General features: G+C 36.2%; 2 protein-coding genes, 1 long non-coding RNA gene and 2 pseudogenes across 3 annotated transcripts; all 5 read right to left on the reverse strand.

Annotated features, from left to right (window-relative positions):
* Window positions 1-2,816: 2,816 nt before the first annotated feature.
* Window positions 2,817-5,584, reverse strand: LOC110935416. Its single transcript, XM_022177801.2, has 9 exons — window positions 5,520-5,584; window positions 5,378-5,440; window positions 4,944-5,083; window positions 4,616-4,654; window positions 4,335-4,518; window positions 4,107-4,169; window positions 3,831-4,011; window positions 3,402-3,668; window positions 2,817-3,314 (listed from the first exon to the last, which is right to left on the reverse strand). Exons 3-9 carry the CDS (start codon window positions 5,053-5,055, stop codon window positions 3,003-3,005), a joined length of 1,158 nt encoding a protein of 385 aa, XP_022033493.2. The 5' UTR covers window positions 5,056-5,083; window positions 5,378-5,440; window positions 5,520-5,584; the 3' UTR covers window positions 2,817-3,002.
* A 1,022-nt stretch (window positions 5,585-6,606) lies between these two features.
* On the reverse strand, window positions 6,607-8,266 carry LOC118492515. Its single transcript, XM_035990651.1, has 5 exons — window positions 8,230-8,266; window positions 8,057-8,113; window positions 7,221-7,981; window positions 6,918-7,127; window positions 6,607-6,831 (listed from the first exon to the last, which is right to left on the reverse strand). Exons 3-5 carry the CDS (start codon window positions 7,956-7,958, stop codon window positions 6,682-6,684), a joined length of 1,098 nt encoding a protein of 365 aa, XP_035846544.1. The 5' UTR covers window positions 7,959-7,981; window positions 8,057-8,113; window positions 8,230-8,266; the 3' UTR covers window positions 6,607-6,681.
* A 106-nt stretch (window positions 8,267-8,372) lies between these two features.
* LOC118492516 lies at window positions 8,373-8,827 on the reverse strand. Its single transcript, XR_004894155.1, has 4 exons — window positions 8,770-8,827; window positions 8,636-8,692; window positions 8,500-8,547; window positions 8,373-8,415 (listed from the first exon to the last, which is right to left on the reverse strand). It is a non-coding gene; the product is annotated as an uncharacterized LOC118492516 (long non-coding RNA).
* A 4,205-nt stretch (window positions 8,828-13,032) lies between these two features.
* On the reverse strand, window positions 13,033-15,619 carry LOC110944904 (annotated as a pseudogene).
* Window positions 15,620-18,954: 3,335 nt separating this feature from the next.
* Window positions 18,955-20,168, reverse strand: LOC110944909 (annotated as a pseudogene).
* Between the last annotated feature and the right edge of the window lie 3,189 nt (window positions 20,169-23,357).

The following is a 23,357-nucleotide window of genomic DNA, read 5'->3' on the forward strand; positions in this document are numbered from 1 at the left end:
CATTTCAACTACAAGCTTCCAACTATCTCCATCTCCAACTACCCAAACTATATTCATCTATCTCTCAAAAAAGATGAAAAGGTGTTCATGTGGGAGGATTGCTGTTATTCGGACATCATGGACCGACGATAACCCAGGAAGAAGGTTCTATTCATGTCCATTTAAGGTAAAAGATTCAAACCCTGGTTTTATTAAGTAAACGTGTGTTCTAATCGTGTTTTTTGCCCTTTTTTTTAATGTAGCCTAGCAACTGCCCTTTCATTGGTTGGGTCGACCCACCGATGTGCTTACGGTCAACTAGGATCATACCAGGTCTTTTGAGGAACATCAACAACCTGCAAGCTGAACTGTTTACCCGCGAACAAGAAATTCGGAAGAAGAATAGGGTTATATGGTTACTGATATTAGCGTTAGTGTTTGGCAGCTTACTTGTTAGCATTGTTTGTTATGATTAAGAATTAGTTAGTACTTAGTTGGATTATGCTTATTAGTATGTTTAATGACATTTTCTAGTATGTACTTGGTGATGTTTGGTTGAATCTGAGATTTTTCTATGTTATGGGGTTTTGGGTTTTGTTTTTACCATATTACATTTTTTTCCCACTAAGATTTTATGTAGACTTTTGATGTTTTGAATCTGAGAATTTTTTATGTTATGTTTTTTTGGTTCTTGTCTTTACCATGTTACATTTTTTTTTGCCTATGATTTTTGTACATTTTTGGTGTATCCGAGATACATTTTTTTCAGCGAGATTTTTTTGTACATTTTTTGTTATATGTGTGTTTGATCATGTGCCTTTGAACCTTCCTTGAGTATTTTTTTTCCCCAACAACATTGTATGTTTTTTTAGATTTGATCACGTGTCTCCTTTTTATTTATTTATTTTTTTCCCTAAAGTGTGTAACCTATGTATGCCCTTTTTTTTTAAGATATCATTTTTTTTTTAAATCATATAATAATGACACGAATTATTGAATAAGATACACTGGAAAAAACATAGATTTATCTCAATATTTGAGTACATAATAACTTCAACACTAGATATGGTAAACAACATAGGATAAGTAAAGTAGCCCCTATATTGCATGAGAGAGGGAAAATTGGGGCACATTTTTTTTCACACCGATAATAGCAACTTGATGTAAACACCACTATTTAGTCAAGAAACGATCTTGGTGTGCCATACTCAATTTCAGTGCTAAGTGGTTCTGGGCTAAGCTCACTCTCCCACGGGTTGTGGTTGGCCCACGAGATAAGGGTGTTTTGAGAGTAACAAGAGTAATCATCATCTATAGGATCATCTTCAGGATCATCGATAGTTTTTTGATCAACTGCCGGGGAGGTCTCCTGGGTGCCGTTGACTGGTTTTGCTTGGTCTTCGAGCACCACAGATGAAGTTTTTTTGACGGGGGTAACTTGTGTGGTGAAGTAAAATGATCCCCAGTCAACATCCAAAAGTTCATCATCTAGCGACATCTCATCATGTGTTGTTGCTTCAGCTTTAGTGTTAGTAAGGAGATCACTTATAAGCTTAGCATCGATATCCAGATTTTCTTCAACAGTGGGCGGCATTGACGGAATGCAAGGGGTTTTTGTGATTTGAGAACACTCTGGGTTGCAATCCGATTTTGGAGTTTGGAGTTCGAATGAAAGAGTTCTCCGTAATCGTTTGGTAACCCGTTTTGAGTTCGCCGGTGATGATGGACTAGACATAGTAAGGTGTTTTTTTTAGTTCTTTTTTATGGTGAACAAGTGATGAAACTAAATTTTACATTTCACCTTATTTTTATAGACAATCAAATGATGTTAGGTGGAAAAATTAATTATATTGTTTACATCAGTTTACATCAACATTAAATGTACTACACTGAGCAACATAGGAGATAATTATTTTTTTGATTTAAGGAGTTACAATTTTCTTTAAAGATTTGGACTTTTGATTTTTGCATCGTTTTTTGTTTACCCAAATGCGACAGGTGTATATATATTTTATATTTTTATTATTACACGCAAAGAGTCAATTTGGAATTTATTAGATGTGTGTACTGTAGTTACGAAATCATGACAGAGATACATTAACAATGAATATACTTAGAGATAGAAGTAGTGATTTATTCCTTTTTTTAATTGGACATAAGATAGAGCTAGAAGTACACATATTTTTTCCTTTTTATTATTTATGCCTTTTCATTGGTGTAAACATTAATAAGTGATAAGTTTCCTTTTTGTCCAATTTAGATTCCCCATATTGGGGCAATTAATGAGACTGTACTTTTATATATTTCTTGGATATAGTGTTCGATATGTATGTACTTATGCAGATTAGTCACTTCCAAGTTGGCACAACTACTTTGTAAGACTTCACTTTTTTTTTCTTTATAACAATACTATAATAGTATTTCAATTGAGTTAACATATAGGTTCAACGTTTCCCATAAGTACAATCTGAGAACTATCATGGCTTTTTGTCCATCTTAGATTCCCCATAACAACTACTTCATATATATTATTATAATAATGGGTACTATCATATATTTCTTCTATATGGTTTGGGGTACATGCGTGTACTTTTTTTTTGCAGATTTGACAATTCAAAGCTGGCATTTATGAAAATATATTATAATGAGTAGTTAGGTTTTGCATAGCAGGTAACTCGCCCCTCAATTTAATATATATTGTTACATTTTTTTTTGGTACTGTTTGTTTGTACAAAGAAAGGTATTTTTTTGTAACAAAGCAATTCTGTAATGATAGTTATGGCCGCTTGACTAACGCTAATTATTATAGCAAAGAACACACATATTGATAGTTATGGTCGCTTGTCAAACTTTCCAGTAGTTTACTTATGCTTCACCAAAATGTTTAAGATGTCCGGATCAACGACAGACATTAATAGTTAGATACATATAGGCAACTGACAAAGTACGAGTTTAAATTGTTTAAGTTGTACACCATAGTCCCATCCACACAAAAACATAACATTACCATACGGAGCAGCAACTTACACTGATAATGCAGCATCACGAACCTTTCCCTTCATCACATTCACATCACAGAGTAGTATGCGTGTAGCGAATTTTTTTCGGAGGGTAAGAATCTGTTTTTGCTTTTGCTTCCAGTTGCTACTAAAACCACATTCAAAGTGTTTACCAACGCCGTTAAAATTCTGCATGTGGTGCATAAGGAATACTGCACTATCCATTGGATGTGCACTTGTCGCCCAATGGATATCACACCTCTTAATCTTGGCTGGTGCAATTTTATCCTTTAACGGATGTTTGCAATGCTCCAAATAATTGTCCAGCATATGCTTCTGTAAAAAAAACGATAAACTAATCAGTTTTTGTATGAGTTCTTGTTTTTCATCCTAATGTTTTTATGGGAAAAGAAAATGACTAACCACTTTGTATGGTGTATCTTTTTTGTAGTAGTCTTGATGATCCCTAATGCCAGCTAAGGGTGTGCGATCAGGCTTGTGGTCTATGACGGTTATTTCACCGTTTTCCAGGTCGAAAACAAGCATGTAATATTCATCATTCTCGAGGATTGGAAAGAAACCCATTTTGATCCCAATGAAATCATATGCGCCGCCTACGACCATCCTTTCGCCGAACGTTTGCATACGTTCATCATCATCACAAGTAGAATCCGTCAAAAGCCAGCTGTCCTGTTTTTTTTTCCAAAATAAGTTGTGTCAATAAGGTGGTGCAAGCCGCGAATCACCATAATTCAAAAGATGCATTTAGATAGACATACTTACAACGTTCCCAAAGACTTAATAAATCCAAAATCACAGTCAAAGATCAAGTAATATAGTATGAATACTTACTATCACAGTTGTGCTAAAATAAACCCGCGTTGGGCAGCCGTCGGTTCTGTCAAGTTCTTCATAATTCATCACATCTACCCAAGCATCAACTACATCAGAGCAGACCTTCACTTCCTCCCTCAAAGTGCGCATCAGCGTTTTTGTGAGTTCTAAGCCGTATATACTCTCGAAGATAACATCTCTGCGCAAGACAATGTTAGATATGTAGATTAGATTCTGGATATCAAGAAACTAGGCCTATTATGTTTTATGTATATCTTTTATAGGTGAACTTACCCAGCAGATTGACCAAATTTTTTTGTTACCCCGCTAGACAAGGAGATGACCATTCCACGTGTCCTGTTTTGCGAAAAATCATATGCAGTTATACATTTAAAACATAATAGACTATTTAAAAAAAAAAACATACTATTTGGAGCAAAAACATTCCATAATCTATCAGAGGACCAAAGTTTTGCATAATGTAACAAGTAATATTTTTAATATTTTTAAACTGAAGCTTACATTGAGTACTTCACATCGAATAGAAAATCCCAAATACGCTGTTCTTCCGTTGTAATGTCTATTCCCATTTCGTCTTCATGGTCATCACATGAGCGGGCGAACCTACCAACTGGTTTTCTTCGTCTTGATTCGAGTTCCTTTATCAAAGCATTACGTGTGATATCCTTTTCAGCCGTTCCCTTCCCTGCTCAATTTTAGTTTTTGTTTGTTAGTTTTTAATAAAAAAATGCCAAGTTTATTATAATCTTCGAAAGAAGTAAAAAAAAACATGTAGAACTGACCTTCTTGATTTTTGTCATGCGTATCATCGACATCATCACCTGCAATTTTTTTTTCGTATTGATAAGTCGGGTTATCCGTTGTGTACAGAAATAAGACATGTTCGTTTTTTTTGGGGAATTATGAGTCACCTAATTCGGTGTCTTGTGTGAGCAGGTGAAAGGTAGGTGCATCAAACAATCCTTGCATGTTTTGTGTTTCGTTGTTCTTGTCTTTTTATATTCATTCACATGTACACAGACACATACGTGTTAGTTTGTTTTGTGTGTGATTTGGTTTTCTTGACTTTTCTACACTTGTGACGGGTTATATGTAAGATGTAAAACTTACTTGTTGTAGTTATCGTCTCTTGATCTTTTGCCTCAATTTCTTTGTTGCCTATGTCTCCACATGTAGCATTTTTTTTTGTAGTGGCATCTCCGCACCTTTCTCCATCTATCATCTCTGGTGTTTTGTCAGCCTACCCCGATCTATTTATTTTAATGTGGCCACATACACACATGTTACGCTTAGTTTGCAATTTTAGGACATACATTTTGGTGGTTTACTACTTATAGTTAGTTAAACATTTTACATTTTTTCATCTGTAGAGAAATGTAACATTGATGTCATTAATTTTTTTTTTTTATTTTTCTATCTACAATTACTGCACGTGTATGTTGTCGTGTAGGAAATTAAAGTGGAGTTTCTATTTCAAATAAAGAAATTAAAGTTAGCTTTTCCTCACATAACGTTTTTGTTAGGATTGTCATCACTAAAGTTACCTTTTGCCGACACATCATTCTTCATTTGCTTACCATCGCCATTCCCCTGATCATTGCCAGATGCTATATACGTTTAAAAAAATTAGTATCAGTTTATTATCACCCAAGACGTTTTTGTTAGGATTGTCATCAATAAAGTTACCTTTTGCCGACACATCATTCTTCATTCGCTTACCATCGCCATTCCCCCGATTATTGCCAGATGCTATATACGTTTAAAAAAAATAGTATCAGTTTATTATCACACAAGACGTTTTTGTTAGGATTGTCATCACTAAAGTTACCTTTTGCCGACACATCATTCTTCATTCGCTTACCATCGCCATCCCCCCGATCATTGCCAGATGCTATATACGTTAAAAAAAAAGTATCAGTTTATTATCACACAAGACGTTTTTGTTAGGATTGTCATCACTAAAGTTACTTTTTGCCGACACATCATTCTTCATTCGCTTACCATTGCCATTCCCCCGATCATTGCCAGACGCTATATATGTTTTAAAAAAATTGTATCAGTTTATTATCACAAGTGCGTGTATTATACTTTTTTTTGCACCTTACCTTTTTTCAGTAAATTATCAGTCGCTGCACTGCGTTTTTTATTTCGCACATCCACATGATTCGGTTTATTCGAATCTGTCAATTCTCATTATTTTTGTGTTAGAAATGAATGGGTTTAAAGAGTCAGTCCATGACCACGATACATTAAATGTACCCTAAGTTTTTGAACTACTATACATAGGCATTTCTAATGGCACTGTTATTTTTTTCGGGAAAATGTAATCAAAATGGAGCTTGTTAATCCATCTTTCAAATAAATTTTTAACGTGTAGGAGTAAATTGATTGTACGAAGAACGTAAAAAGCACTTTATGGCTCAACGAATCTGAACGAATTACGATAAGTATATTCTTGTTCCAGTAAGTCTTACCAAAAAAGTTATCTCGAACTCTATTTTTTTTGAGCTACAAATACATATGAATACTTTTTTCGTGTAAACGATTATTTGCAAATAAAAAAAGATAAATATTTTTTGTAAAAAAGGTCATACCATTGATCTTTGCCACTGCAGCCGCGTTTGGCACATCATCTTCAGGGTTTGCATTTAAAAAAAAAATATTCAAATTAGTAACAGCTTGTAGAAAAAACTGAGTACATATTCAATGAAGTGATACACATCCGTTTTCCCGTTGTACCTTCTGTGTAATCATTATCTGGGTTTTGGACTGTCTTGTTAAGAGACATGAGCACCCCAGCAATTTTTTCCCTTGGGGAATCAGGCCACAGCGATATCCTTGTTTTTTTTTAGTGTACAATTTTCTCAAATCGTTGTATCAATTTTTTAACTTGCTCGTTGTCTGGATGAGCATTGAACACTACTTCCAATTTTTTTTGCACCGTAACTCTTTTCGCCTCCATCACGTCCAAATGTTTTTCTATCAATGCAATCTCATTCTACAAACAAAGTTATAAAATACATTTTTAACCAATTTTCGAAAGAACATAATTATTTTGTAATTGGTTGTAATTATTAATCTTACACTCAGAACTTCATCATTAGCATGTAACTCTCTTTTTCTTGGATCCCGTCTAACCACACCAACTTCATGCAAATCCTCTCCACCAAAGCCACCTCTTTTTATCTCAAACCGTTCTCTTTTTTTCAGTTCGTATTTGCTCCAGAATACGATTGGGTATATTGTCCGGTCAACTGGAAATCCTGTGCATTTAACTCTGTCGACATATAGCAACTGTGTAACGGCGAAAAAAAACAAGCGATAAGATAACAAAACAAATGTTGTATGCATATATTGTTAGTAAGTTTTGTTAAACAGGACACTTACAGCCAAAAGTGTGAGTGGTCCAGAAAATGGAGATTCAGGATCACAACTCTTCCAGCCATCTTTACATGATTTGATTTGTTGGATCAGATAGGCACACCAATTGATTTTACTAAAATCCGTGTCTCCTCTAAAAGTTTTCCAAATCCACTCTTTCATTCGCCCATTTTTGTTACACTCAACCATGACGGTTAAGAATAACATCAGGAAGTCCAGTCGGAAATCAAAACTGTTGGCTTCATCACTTGTGAGTATAGATCGTGCCGGGTTCGTTGGTGCCACAAATCGTTTACGATATCGTTTTCTCCATGCTTCAACAGCAACATCAAGCTTTGAATATGTTCGTACATTTTGCATGTCTATGCCCTTCTTAGGAATCCCTAGAAGGTCATGGACAGACTGAACATCAACATCTATTGACCCACATGGCAATTCAATAGCCATTTCTTCTGGGTTAAAGTGGTCCACAACATAGTGGGCAATTTTTAGAGGTATCCCACTGATGTTGAATGACAACATTTTTCCAAAACCCATCCTATTAACGTCTTCTTGTTGGTTCCTCGTTAGAGACTTGATGCATTTGAACAACTGCATAGGTGACGAACGTGTTTTTAATTTAGGCCACTTATGCGTCGTTTTTGCGTGTTTGCCACTTCGGGTTTCCACCCGATCATGTTTTGCTTTTTTTGTTTTTTTAACAGCAATTGCATCCTGTTTTGGTAGAGCTGTATCTGCAGTCATCTGTGAGTCACCATCTGCTGAAACTAAGATAACAACTTTTGGTTAAGATTTACATATTTCATAAAGAAGGAAAGTAGTAGTGGGGTGTGTTTACGTACTTATTAGTTTCCTTTTGACATTTTTCTTTGGTTTGCTATCTTCACGCCATCGCTGAGCTGTAAATATACATTTTTTTTGTAAATAATTAGCATTAAAGTACGTAAGCCAAGTATTGAAACATATATTCATTTTATTTAGACTCTCAAAGATCATGTCTAGCACAGTTTTGTACCTCCTCTTGTACGTGTTGCCGGCCCGTCCTGATCGCCCTCGCCTTACAAATGTTTTACAAAGTCATGTACACATAAATATTAGATTCAAGAAGAATGTAACCAAAGCTTCCATACATTAAAAAATGTACCTTTATTTCTTTTCTCAATGTTTTCCATCGGAGTGTCCAAGTCACTATCTGGTAAAACTGTGGCACCATATTTGTTTTATTATTTATATAAAGCATTACTATTAGACAATCGAAAGAAAAAAAGAATGCTTTTTTACGTACTTATTAGCTTTCTCCTGCGTACCTTCTCCTCACAATGTGCATCCTTAACTACATTTTGTACAAGTTTTATATAGATCATGAACTAGTAACAACCTTTACCAAAATATTTATTAAAAAAAAAAGACTAATTTTAAACCTTTTCTAGCCCCCCTTGTCCGCATTGCTGGTCCGCATGTATTAGTATCCGGTGTCACTGTTTTTTAGAAAGCTTATGGAAATTAGACATAACATGACAAACAAACATGTAATGAATAAAAAGTAGTTACGTACATATTTGTTGCCTGTTTTTGCGCTTCTCAACCACCGGGGTATCACGAACCTTTTTAGCTGCATTTTTTATTTGTAGTCAACATCAATAAATACAAAATGGTTTTTAATCTGTAAGCATAATTGATCATAGTTTATCTAATTTATAAGCACCTGTGGTCATTTTTTTTGTCGGATTTGTTTTGCTATTCTTAGTTGTTACAACGGATCCTGCAAAAGTATGAGATAAAGAGGCAGTCAATATATGGACCACATGACTTTTCTAACAGACACATATCACCACTAGATAACAAATATAGGACTCCAATCAACAGCAGATCACTATGGCCCAGATCAGTTTATAGCAAGCAGAGTTTTGTTTCCTTAGAATGAACAAGTACACACTATCAGTTTTTTTTTTTCTCAATCAAAATTAACCCACAAACCACCCCCCCCCCCACCACCCCCCACCCCAAATTGATCATGTGTTCATCCCGAAAAAGCCCTAATGTCACCCTTGTCATTTAACAGAAAACCAGATGTATGAAGTAACCGAGCACTTTGAAAACTGTTTAATAGTTTATATTCTTTATGTTCACACATCCCAGATCTGTATCTCTAAAAGAAAATTCATAACTACCTAAATTTTTCAACTTTCTTTTTTAACAAGTTAGATTATTTAAAACCAACAAAAACCCCTAATGGTACCTGTAATTAAGAAAAACCTAAATGGGTATAAAGCAATCCAGCATTTTCAAAAGTCTTAAAAAACCCTATAGGCCCAAACCATATAATCTCTGTTATAAAACACCCTAATTCTGAATAGCTAAAACAAAGTTGATGATTTTAGTCAACCAAGAGAGCGACGCACCTAAACCCCTCTCGTTTTTAGCCTGAATTTTTTCTTCCGGTGACCGTTGAAATTCTACGGTGATTTTCTGAATATCTTCGTCGATGAAGTTATACGCTTGATGAAGATGATGAGAGAGAGCGACTCTCCGGTGAAGATGATGAGAGAGAGTGACTCTCCGGTGATTTTTGGGGTTAATTTGAGAGCGGTTGTTGAAGAGTATGAGAGAGTTATGTGAGTCTGGTAATATTTTTGTGGTTTTTGAAATTGTAGAGTGATGTAGGGTTTTTAGGATTAGGGAGGTGTAATGATGCAGCTGTTTGATGTTTGATGTAAAGGTTCTTACACTCATGCAGAGTATATTAATCTTTTCCCATATTGCCCCTTTAGGTACATAATTTATATTAAAAAATAGTGAGAAAGGAATTCATATTTCACTAGTGACGAAAATGAATCTCAACCATCCATCAAGCTTAATCAATAGTGGTTAATGGGTTTTCAGGGTTTAGTCAACTCAACCGGGTTTTCGATTTATCCTTGCCCTATATATATATATATATATATATATATATATATATATATATATATATATAGATATATATATATATATATATATATATATGACTAATCCTATAATTCCACTATATATATATATATATGTATATATATATAGGGTAATGCTAGACAAAAAACTCTTAAATTTTTAGAAAACTTTGGAAACTCGAATCTCCCCCCATTTTTACCCAACCTCCCGACATTTTTTTTTTTTTGAAAAAGTAACACATGTAATATACATGTTTTAAAGTGTTTTGGGCCAAAAAAACAAAAAAGCGCCGAAGGGATTTTTTTTAAAAAAATAAACAAATATATATATATATATATATATATAGGGTAATACTAGACAAAAAACCCTAAAAATTTTAGGAAACTCTGGAAACTCAAATCTCCCCCCATTTTTACCCAACATCCCGACATTTTTTTTTGAAAAAAATAACACATGTAATATATATGTTTTAAAGTGTTTTGGGCCAAAAAAAAACAAAAAAGCGCCGAAGGGATGTTTTTAAAAAAAAATAAACAAATTTCAGCAATGTCCGGTTGCCTAACATGTGTTAGGCACAAAAGACAGAAACTTGCTGATTTTTTTTTAAATCATTCCTTCGGCATTTTTTTGATTTTTTTGGCCCAAAACTCTTAAAAACATGTATATTACATGTGTTATTTTTTTCAAAAAAAAAAAATGTCGGGAGGTTGGGTTTTCTAGGGTTTTCTATATAGCCCTCCCTATATATATATATAGGGAGAAGATCATGCGAGAACCACCTCTTATTTTGAGAACCGCGAGAACCAATGTGAACACACCAAAAATGCCTAAAAATAGCTAAAAATCACACAAAAATTTTTTTTTTAATATTTTTTTATATAAAAATCGCTACTTTTCGAAGCCAAAAAAAAAAATTTAATTTTTTTTTTGCCACTAAAAGTAGCGATTTGAGCATAAAAAATATTTAAAAAAAAATTAGATTTTTTTTAGGTTTTTTAGGGGTTTAGTTTTTAGTATTTTAGCTTGGGGGGGGGGGGGGGTTTAGGTTTTTGGGGGGTGGGGGGGTGGGGGAGGGGGGTTTAGGTTTTTTTTTTTTTTGGGGGGGGGGGGGGGTGGGTTTAGGGTTTTTGGGGGTTTTAGTTTTTAGCATTTAGCTTTGGAAGGGGGGGGGGGAATAGTATTGGATTATTTTTTGGAGATTCATTTTTAAACCTTATCTTTTAAATAATTCACATCTTTAATCTATCTAATTATCTTTTAATTTGTTTTTCTCTGATAACTTATGTTTGTTACCATTCTTAACAAGAATTGAATTGGCGAGTGTGTTTAATTTTGTTTATCGACGCCCGGTTAAGTTTTGTTGTAAACGGAGTCGTATAAAAAAGACTACACATTGACATCATAAGCTATAGCGAATGACGGTACCGTACCGTTATTGTGACGCACCGAACCAATACCGACATCGGTATTGGTATCGGGTATTACTTAAACTGGTACCGATATTCGTTTTTTAGTTTTCGATTGATGTAAAATTCATATCAATAATTTTTGGGCATATTACAACTTTATTTTTTGATTTCCATACTAGGTGTTGATATCGTAATGTATCGAATCAATACCGGGTTTCCGCTGCATCGCGTGGAGGAAGCCCACTAGTTCCATTAAAAGACTACCTTTGAATTATTCAACATTAGGTGTGTTTGTTTTATTAGGACATATTTGAATCATGCAACAATCCTCTTACCCACTAAGTTTCAAAATAATGCTAAATGAAAATTTTTCCCTTTGTCCTTCACCCGTATTTATAACTCTCACTCGACCACGCACCACCTACTCGACCCGCGACTACTTTCTTTACCACCAACCACGTCCACATCGCCGTACTCTTATTGGCTCAGCACTTACTGGCGTAGAGCCGCAGAGGTTGCCAAACAGCCCCTTAACTTTTAAAATCAATATAATAATGAATGGTTTGGATTATTGAGTCGACACGAGATAACTAAAGATTCATGGATACTTATAACTTACTGGTCTAGTTTTAATAAATATAGAGTAAACTGCCATTTTGGTCCCTAAGGTTTGGTCACTTTTGTCATTTTAGTTCAAAACTCAAACTTTTTAAATCTGGGTCCCTGTGGTTTCACTTTTATTGCCATTTTGTTCCAAAAATCAAATCACCTCTTATTTGGTTATTAAAATCTGGTTATTTTGTCTATTTCTTTAGGGGCAAAATGGTCCATCTTAATTTATTACTAGTGGGAATGCCCGCGCGTTGCGGCGGATGTCCCGACTTATGATGTCTATTACAAATGTTAACGTTAAGCACGAAGTTGTTACTTACAAAATCTAACCCGTCACTCTAACCTTACAAAAAATCGCTCTAGTAGTTTTGTTAAATGTACAACTCATCTTCAAACATTCATTGGTCACCTCACCTGGTAGGTCGTGCAGTGTGGCCATCCTTGTTGATGTCTTTCTTTTTGTTGAGGGTCATGTTTACAGGTCAAATCGAGCACAAACGTAAAAACTTAGCCGAAACCTGAAACTGTACCAGACACATTAAGAACACCCCCATTATATCAGTTTTTTATATATTTTTTAATTATGAACATTTTTTGGTTACACCTACAACAAGTTGTGTTACGAGAGATGTACCATAATTAGTAGTTTAGTACCACAGAGTGCAAATCAATGGCAATTGTAAGTAATGGTTAAGAAACTGTAAGCATGACCTATATAAAAATTAAAATATACGTAAAAAAAACAGGGGAATCCTTCACAAATTTACCAGAATTGCTGCAAATCATTGGACAATTAATATGAAGATGAGAAGCCTTTGGGTAAAGGGTTACCCCGGTAAAATTTTATAAATAAACCAATAAGTACAAAGGTGTGCCTGAAAAGATGAGAAGCCTTTGAATTGAGACAGCAGTGTATTATTACACGAAACCATGTAACACAAGTCCACATAAGATGGAATTTGGATATTATGAAGCAAAGTAAACATCAAAGTAAAACTACATATTTCCAGTTCCTTGATTACCTTTCAGTGATCCAATGACTGGACTGCCTTCCAGAGCTTCACCCATTCGACCATGGCCTCAGCAGCACTGACAAAAACCGCATGTGTCGATCCCAGCCGTTCCTTCACCGCAACAGCAATCTCCAACACACAATCCACAGCCGTCACTGACGACGGAGACAGCCTTAATGTCTCAACAAACAGCACTGCATCCTCCATCAGCTTCACTCCTTCCCATTCTTTCTTTAAACTGTCAATAGCACTTCCCTTTTCATTCCTCCAAACATATGGGATTCCACTTTTCACACCCAGTTTCAAGTGATCGCAAACCGTTTTCACGACAAGCCCGCACCATACATCCTCCATCGTTTCCCACCTCACTTCCCCTTCCTTCACCAGCTTCAAAGCAGGTAACATAGCAGGACCCACCAGTTCTCGGACAAACGCTATGTTGACTCCACTCATCGGCATCATTGACTTCAGTGGTACTGTCAAAACAGCATCAACATACCTTGTATTTCTCATATCTGGTTTGAGCGCTTGTGTTGGTGCATCATAGTCTGCAAAATTAAGCCAAAGACCGCACGAAAGAGCACACGGGACCCCGCTACGTAAGCTAAATGGGTACCCACGAACGAAGTGAGATCCCTTTTGATACGGGTCATAGAGTGTGTTGAAAAAGAAAGGAGTTGCGGGTGTGTTCAAGGTTGTTAAGATGTTTTGGCTGGGCTGCAGTCATCATCGATTGATATTATGTACTTTTTATTAGATACAAGATAGCCAAAGTAGCGAGATGAGTATCCAGAAAACAAAGAAGGTTTAGAAGACCCGACCACTTTGACTATGTCCGACTCGGTGTAAACACGAACATCAAATCCCACAGGAATTTTAAATTCTTTAACATCAGGATCTTTCACAACTATCAAATGAAATCGAGAAAATATCGATCTCCATTCTTCCATGAAAGACGTTAGATCAGAGCGGAAAGCACCAATTAGAATATCAACTTCGTTGTCTATTACACTCACTGGAGACATATTATAACTCAGAAGAAGTCAAACAGTATCCACTTTTAGAACTTTTCCGAGCACCCTGGCATAAGAAAGTCAATGTTTTAGAAAAAAGTCAAAACTTGTATAACTGTTATAGCGGCCAGCAAACGAACAGAATGATCTTACAGTCCTCGTGGAGATAAACCAGTCCTTTCGCAGTTCCTAGCCCACATCACCTTCGGCAAGCAGTAGTGGAGCTCCCCTAGCCGCTCACCTACCCGAGGGGGGTGGCGGCAGTGTTTCGCATGCGGCTTCGAAGCCGATCACCGCTAACCGAGGGTGCCCCTTCCCCTCTTATATTGTAGTTAGATCACATAATAGACCTGGTTCAATCTGAGATGAAATCCCCAAATACAATTTTTAAATTGGAATCCAAAATTACTGAACCAGTTAAGAGCTCTTAAATTTTAACTAAAACTCCTAACTAAGTTCCAACCGTACAACATAAATTGGAGTTCAACAAACAAAACTAACCTAAAACGACGCATAATTCGAATGTGAGAACAAAGATCGAGATGCACATACTATGATCAACAACATTGAGAGTAAATATATGAAAATGTCCAATACCGACGCTGTACGGTCGCCGGAAAGCCAAGCTCGAGTAGTCGTGTGGATTTAATTATTAATAATCACAAACTTGATCTCAGCCAAAAAACATAAACCTAACATCATACACAGCAAAAATATCAAAACTGTAAAAAAAAATCAGACCCATCACCTGATATGATATATCAACATCCTTTGTTTCTTCCCTCTCAAACATCCTTCCTTAGCGATCAAAATCCACAACATATGTGTAAACATACGAATCTTGCGATTTCACCCTGAAAATAGAACAAAAACGACAACAAATTCGGTGAAAATTAAGCCTGAGTATAACCTAGATATTCGTCTCTCCTAATTGATGATACTTATAATTGCTCGACGGTTTCAATATCAATACTGAAGATTTCGATGTGCTATGTACTTGTTTCCTTATTCGATTAAAATAAAAAAAGGAGAATGAATTGATTGCATGGTGAACACCAGTTATCTCAATGAATCGTGGTAAAGCATATTTAGAAACCCTAAATTAGAAACACAGAGGAAAAATAGAGCCCATAACAAACAATAATGATTGCGTATCTAATATACAAAATCACATTACCTTAACACCGTCTATGGAACCAACAAAAAGGCACGACCGAGAAAAAGAGTTAGTAATCCAAACCTGATAACAGGGCACTGAAGTGGCAAAGAAGTACAGAATTGAAGCATGGATTTGATCTTAAATATTGGTGGATGAGGAGAAAATTCAATCATCATCTTCAATTGGACGATCCACCTTTCCATCCTTCAATCTGCTCTTCGCCTTGATGGTTCCGTTTCAATCATTGGATGACTATTAGGTTTCTTGAGGGGTGTGACCTAAATTACTATTATACCCTCTAAATTACTATTATACCCCTCTGAGTGTCTTAAAATTCTTTACTTTTTACAATTTCACCCTTATAAAATAAGCATTGTTTAGTTGTACATATTGCATAAAATGATGGACGTCATGTAAAATTACATGTGTGTACACCACTTCTCCTTTTTATAGTACTAGTAGGAGACCCGCACGTTGCAGCGGAGTCGATAGTACGAGAGCGTGAACATAAACTTAGCCGCAACACTTACTATCTGCTAAGCCCGTAAGGTAGATTACCGTATTGGTATATTTCTAAAATAGTAAAACTTACAAAAAACAAAAGATTTGTCATTCGAACAAATATACCACATTTAAACGTACAAGTTAATACGGTTACACCAAGGGATATAGCAAAGTTTGAAAAAACTTTGTGGGACTTTGAAGAAAGGAGCTTGTTAATCGTCCGGGTTACCGAGTTGACCATAGGTAGCCATTTGATCGCCCGGGTTGGTGTGAGTCGGTCTTTAATAGCTCACACAGGGCTTGGCTCATTTACACCCTAGTTGCAAGTTGCTTGACGTATACTTTTAATTCACAGCCTCCTAAATTATTTTAGCGGATAAATAAGACTTCTAAATTACTTTTATTTAACAAAGCATATTTTTTTGACACACTAACCTGCTGCATTAATTAAAAATAGCATGTGAGTCTCAAATAAACCATCATATACTTGATCAAAATTGTTAAAAAAATCCCAAGGCCATATCAATATTTACTGCTAACTTTGTAGTTCATGCATGATTAAGTTTTTTGCCTAAAATCTTTAATTAAAGATCCCTTGTTCCCTAGCTAAAAAAGTATAATGAAATTTTTCCCGAATCAGAGTACCCGATCATGACTTCTTGTTTACCGTCGATTCGGTTCTTATACCACTCGATCGAGAAAAGGTGGGCCATGGCTGCTGGGGCGGCCTCCAGGTCAGCAAGTTTTTTCAAAAAGGGGGACAACACGTAACAGTTGTTTTACATGGCATTCGCGTTGAAGAAGTTCCACAGCAAGGACATCAGAAGGTGATGTGGCCATTGAGATGATGTAAGCACCGAAACAGTCGGATGGGAGTTCTGCTAGAACATTAAATGTGTCTACAACATCTTCAACTCCCTCGGTTTTGGGGAGGTCTGAGCCGAAAAGAGGACGTTTTCCACTGAGTTCAGCTAGAAGCCATTCTTGGCGTTTTTCTTCTGACCGTTTACGGTAGGATCCGATTTATAAATGTTGAGTGATTGCATCAAGGACATCCGTGTGGCACTCGGATTCTTGTCTTATATCAAGTTTAACAAGCGATAGTCCAAATGTAGACACTTGTCTTAGAAAATCAAGAAGGCTTCCATCAGCCATCACACGGTCTCCACACGCACATAGTGATCTGTAGCATAGCTCCAGTGGTTCCAAGAACTGTGAAATTTTATAAAACAAAATAATTATAGAGAGCGTAAAGAAAGTTTTCATTAGAGGCAAGGCATTGGGGTAACAAGTCAAAACGGGTATTTTTGTCCAGAAGTTTTACAGTTTTTATAAATAATAAGTATCTCAAATATGATTAGGAATATTATATTTTTTAATCACTATATACTCTCTCTAGATGGATTACAAGGTTCTATGAAAAGGAATACATTTTGGACAATTTTCGACCCATTTGACCAAATTTCCTTTTTAGATTTATTTTATTTAAGTATTTAACCCATTTGACCTGTTAGATATAAAACATAACCTGACTTGACCCATTTACAAATGGGTCAAAACTTTGATCTCATGATTGTTAAGGTAAGATGCATAAACTTTATTTTTATGCAGACATTTATGACTTGCACATGGAAGAAATATGTTATCATAGTTTATGCTAATTTCTAACTGCAAATACATGGATATAAACTTCAGCAAACAAACCCGGAATGTGCTGGCAGAAAGCATAAAACGCTATTCAATCGGGGGATTGATGCAGAATCTAGCAGGACTCTGTTGATCAATATCCTATATAAGTGACCTAGTTCCATCAAATGTTCAATTAGAAATCGAATAGGCAGCTAATAAACCACAATCTTCATATAAATTAAAGTTTAAAGCAAAGTGGACGAACAACACTAATGAAATTTATATAAGAACGGAAAAAACAAAAATATAAAAGTTTTTTTTCTAAATAGTTATAAACGGGTTAACGGGTCAACCCACGTTTTCGACACTTTCTCAAGATCTTTTCATTCAACCGGGCCAGCCAAAACCAGGAAGAAAGAGCATGCTGCTCATCACCTCGTACTCGTGGCTATGCCACATCGGTTTTTCCGTGCCCGGAAGAGCTAAAAACAGTTCTTCCGTCACTTTGTATTCCAGCCCGATCAACTGCGCATCGACATCGGGCCGGTTGTAGATCAGACATTGTCGCATTTCTTCCGACAGAGTGTAGCCTTATTGTGAATACGAGGTGTCTCGATATAAAAGGTGTGTCTTGTAAAAGGTGCAAAACGTAATGAACTGAGGTTATCGGGTTTTACCTTGTTGCAGATTCGACCAAAACAGAGCATGCATCTCGAAGTAGGTAACCAGAATAGTGAATATCAAATCGGTGAATGATATGTGAAGCTTGAAAAGAGTTATAACTGCTGTTGTTCATGAGTAGGGTGCAAACGAGCCGAGCTACTCGCAAGCTACTCGAACTCGGCTCGAAAAGAAGCTCGAACGGGCCGAGCTTAAACGAGCTCGAGCCCGAGCCTAAAAATCAAGCTCGTCTAGTAAACGAGCCCGAGCCCGAGCTTCGCTTATCGAGCCCGAGCCAGCTCGCGAGCCTAAACGAGCTTTCTGTTTATATATATATTTTTAATATATTAAACATATATTTATATAATAATAATTACCATTTATATAAATATAAAAAAATAACTTAATTATATGTATAATAATAATAATTATTAATATAAATTAATCAATAAATACTAAACGAGCTCGAGCCCGAGCCGAGCTCGAGCTTGAAAAATTACCTTCGAGCCAAGCTCAAGCTTTAGAAATAAAGCTCGAATCGAGCCAAGCTCGAGCTCGAGCTTTCATATGTTAAACGAGCTCGAGCTCGAGTCTGGTCGAGCTCGGGCTCGGCTCGGCTCGTTTGCACCCCTATTCATGAGGATAGATTTGATGTACATATAAAATACTAAAAAAATGTAACAGGTTTTCTTAAGAAAACAGTAGCAAAACGCATCGGATCGTCGCGATTGCAGCTCCGGTCATCGGAAAAGTGTACGCCCACCACGCCAACGAGAACTTGAATCCTCTAAAGAAATTCACTCGTATCGCCTGTAAAGTAACACAACAGTTTCTTTAGATTTAAAATTGCAGAATAATAAAAACCACGTAAAAATATGCTTTAACTAATATATTCTCTCTAATAAATTAGATTTAAAATTATAGAATAATAAAAACCACGTAAAAATATACTTTAACTAATATATTACTGGCACTATCTTTTAACGAACCAGTGAGAAATAAAGAAACATGGCTATGAAGTAAGCGATTCGAGACCCGTAATCAAACGAGTCGTTAATCCGCGCCCAGGCCATCGAAGCAACACTCGGGGCGTGACAAACAGGAAAAAAACCGGATGAAGTTCTTTTGGCAAAGTCTCATTGGTAGGAAGTCGTTGATAGAGTGTAACGAACAGCACGGTATAGTGAGCCATTCCAACCGCAAAGAAGAAGATCGAACTCCATCGAGGCACCTAACAAAGCCCCGACAAAGTTTCCAACAACCGATAAATGGTTAGACGGGTTCGCCACCTTCGATAACCACCTCTGCCCACCGGACATCCATTGCCCGTAAATCATGAGCTCTAGGATGAATATGGGTGTCATAAGAACATACCATGGGAAATGTGGTAGTTCTGTGGTCACCATTGATGGGACTCCAATCGCCAAAAAAAGTAATGCGATCCATGGAGCGAAAAAGGAGTTTACTCGAATCGAATGGTAGTATTTGCGACGAATCGCTTCAAAGTAGAGGATTATTTTTAGTAGGTAAGCCGCTGCCACGATCGCGAAAAGAACCACGGAAATACACCATAGAACCAGGTTATTGAAATACATTTATAAAAACTCATCAGCCTATTAAAATTGACCCAGTTGGCCTTTGTAAAAAAAACTGTTCGTTTAATAAAAGTAGCCCACGTGACACGTTTAAGAAAATATGATTGTTTTACTTGTTTAATATAATTTATACGCTTGAGCATTTAAAAACAAATCAATTGGCTTGTTCTATAAGGTTGGACCCGTTTGACCCAACACAAAGAGCCGTACAAATCTTTTAGCATAAGATTAAAATGCTAGTTCCCATTTATAAAAAATTACCAGGTTCATGAAAGTGACCCGTTTAACACCCAATGGTTGAAGCTTATAACAACTCACCAGGTTTTTAAAATTGACCCAGTTAACCCGTGTAACAACTCATCAGGTTTTGTGATATAAGGTTTTATTAAAAGGCGACCAAGGGGCACGTCTAGGCACCTAGGTCAAGCAAAACCAAAATACCTTGCAGAGATTCCCGTCTGAGCCATCGTCTAACCTGAAACCATCAGCCTATAATCAAGCGTTCATCAAAATGAATGTTAATAGTTCTGATTCACAATCGAAAATGAAAACAAATTCATTACGTCAGCTTATAGAACATCAAACAGACGAATATTATTATGAATTCTAACCTTCAGATCTGAGATCGAACTGTCGTTTATTGACCACGTAAACACCAAATTGACATGATGATCGGAAGCACCAATCGCCACCCCAAATCCAAGGTACGATGATATTTCTGGAAAAGTCCATAGGAAATGCTTTAAACAATATACTCAGCATCTTGTAACACTAAAATACAACAAATTTACAGAAACAATACATAGTGGAGGTTAAGGCAATCGATAGTGACAACCGGAAGCGTACCTCGAAGTTCATCAATCTGGAGATGTACCTGAGATGTTTGTAACTGATGAAGATTGAGAAGGTCATGATGGGCGATTGGGAGGCAAACGATGTGATTGCAATTTCAACGTTCAATTTCCGTTGAATATGAAGCGACCCTTCTGAGGATCCAGAAAGAAACAAAGGCCACCGTAAAATCCCTTCCTCTCCTCGCCAGTTCTGAAGATTTATTGAAAACATGAATTGAAACATGAATTGAAACTTGATTGAAGGAGCTGAATAGATTAGAAACGGAAGCATTCAATGGGGGTGTTTGGGTTAGCTTATTTTGGAGCAACTTATGACTTATTAACTTATAAAAGTTAATAAGTTGTTTTGTAAGTGTTTGGGTTAGCTTATTTTAGGGGATTTTGTGTGTGTGAGAAGTCATTTTTGAGAAGTCACAATTTCTGACTTCTCACTTATGACTTATATAAGCTAATAAGTCATTTTGAGAAGGAATGCCAAACACCCACAATATGTAGGCTGAAATCCCCTTTTTACCTCTATAGTGTCTTAAAATTTTAGCTCAAACGCCTTTAAAATGGCTTATACATCCTTGTACATGATGCTTTATAACTTATAAACATGGTAAAATTACAATATTGTACATCACTTTTCCTTTTTAATACACTAGTGGGAATGCCCGCGCGTTGCGGCGGGTGCGTCTGTTTTGTCGCCTCATATGTTGTTTGAATGATATCGATTCGTTTTGTCATGATAAAGAACAAAAAAAAAAACAGTTATATCTCACATGTGCGCTTTTGTATAAAATAGTTGTGTAAACGTAGATAAAAATAATCATGTGATGTTATATTGCTAAAACAGTTGCTTGACTCTTCGATGCTTCTGCCGCCTTGATTGCCGCTTCTTTTGCCGCGTTAATGGTCTCGAGCTTCTGTTCTTTTGGCTCATTCGAGCTCGGTTAGTGCACCGATTTTTGTAGTCTCAGCACTGTTTATTCACTGTTTAATCGTTCCTTTAACTTATAGAGCTCTTTTTGTGCCAAATGAAGCTTTGTCTCCTTCATCAACACTCCATTTATTATTTTCTGAGAAACAAAAAATAGTACAGCATCATAAGTAAATTGCATTCGGTTGGCTATAGAGGAGCTAATATAAGCATTAATGGTTATTACCTTATCTTTTATGTTCCATTGTCCCATTTGAGGTAAAACTTCTTTCTGTTTTCCACTATCATGGTAGTTCAACTGCTGATAACAATATGTCAAGATCAAAGATAAATGTGTAAAGATTTTAAATAATAATATCATCACATGCTAAACTAAGTTTTCCCCCGCGCTATGCGGCGGGAACTCAGTTGGTATCCGTTTAGTTCGTTCTGGTACCGACTCTCTATAGTAGTTGAAAGAGAAAACTATAAAGTAAATAAGCTTGTTTAGTAATCGAGCCCGAGCTTCACTTATCGAGCTTGCGAGCCTTAAAGAGTCTATTAATTATATTATTTTTGTTTAATATATTAATTAATTGATAATAAACGAGCCGAGCCGAGCCGAGCCTGAGCCGAGCTCGAGCTTGAGGAAGTACCAGCGAGCCGAGCTTGAGCTTTGAAAACAAAGCTCGAACCGAGCCGAGCTCGAGCCTGGTCGAGCTCGTTTGCACCCCTAGTTGCAATGGTAATATGGTATACCTGGCTAATGAGCTTTATGACCTCAATATTTTCAAGATTCGCAAGGTACCATGATGATTGTGCAAACATAAAATCGCCAGCTAGAACCGCGACTCGTGTACCGTATAGTTGGTGGACGGTTTCTTTGCCTGTATAGAAAGAAAAATGCTTATATCATGACATCTTTATAGGGGACTAATTGTTTTGAAAGTGATTATATGATATTTACTAATCAAAATCAGATGATTATACAAAAGTTTTACCTCTTCTCATGTCACTCTCATCCAACACATCATCATGTATTAAGCTTGCAGTATAAATCATTTCAATAATTTCGGCCAAACGCCTATGTTCTCTTGTGAGTTCCCTAAGCCGAAAAAGGAACTTATTACATCTATATCGAATCGTTCGAGTTTATTAAGATAAAAATGAGGTACTCACTCTAAACCTGTAAGTTCTAATGTGGCTCGTGACACTAAGAACACCAAGGCTGGTCTCATTATCTTCCAACCCGCACTAAATATCTGCTCAGCAGCTGACATTAAAACCAGGTTTTCTGCCCCAACTATCTACGAAACGATTAACATAAAAAAAACATAAAAAGTATTTTCACAAAATTCAAAAACATATTGGGAGTACATTCAGGGTTTTAGGCCCAAATGAACAAGCAACTGTAAATCAGTGGTCTGTTACTAATTATAATAGATCCATAAATCAATTGTGCTTCTGATTCTGAAGTACCTTGTGTCTTTATCAAGAAAGTTCCCAACAGCCAATGTTCCCACACCATCATTCACCTGTTTACAAATAAACTCACGTACAAGACTGTGTTAATCCTCAACAAAAAATAAATATTATTTTTCTGGATGTTGAAAGTCTTACAAGTGCAGCGACATTCATATATAGACCTCTTCTAGACAATGTTTTTTGCAGACATTCAATGACGTCTTTTTCAACCTAAAATAATAACATGATATTAGATACATGACGATATAGTTACAAACTTCAAAATGATACTAAATGTACCCTCTGAAGTCTCAACTCAGTTTTTTTATACAATAGGGGTCCATTTTTTTTACTTATTTGCAGTCCGATTACATCACATGATTGTACGTGTCGCGACCTCCGACC

This window comes from Helianthus annuus, chromosome 1 (genome assembly GCF_002127325.2).
Source record: "Helianthus annuus cultivar XRQ/B chromosome 1, HanXRQr2.0-SUNRISE, whole genome shotgun sequence".
Lineage (NCBI taxonomy): Eukaryota > Viridiplantae > Streptophyta > Magnoliopsida > Asterales > Asteraceae > Helianthus > Helianthus annuus.

Excerpts from the sequence above, each read along its gene's own strand:
- LOC110935416 (XM_022177801.2), bottom strand. The coding sequence starts at position 5,055 with ATGATAGATGGAGAAAGGTGCGGAGATGCCACTACAAAAAAAAATGCT. Across the intron at positions 4,012-4,106 it reads AAATTTGGTCAATCTGCTGG|AGATGTTATCTTCGAGAGTA; the intron begins GTAAGTTCACCT and ends TGTCTTGCGCAG. Across the intron at positions 3,669-3,830 it reads ATTTTAGCACAACTGTGATA|GACAGCTGGCTTTTGACGGA; the intron begins GTAAGTATTCAT and ends AAAAAAAAACAG.
- LOC118492515 (XM_035990651.1), bottom strand. The coding sequence starts at position 7,958 with ATGACTGCAGATACAGCTCTACCAAAACAGGATGCAATTGCTGTTAAA. Across the intron at positions 7,128-7,220 it reads GACCACTCACACTTTTGGCT|TTGCTATATGTCGACAGAGT; the intron begins GTAAGTGTCCTG and ends GCCGTTACACAG. Across the intron at positions 6,832-6,917 it reads CTAATGATGAAGTTCTGAGT|AATGAGATTGCATTGATAGA; the intron begins GTAAGATTAATA and ends CTTTGTTTGTAG.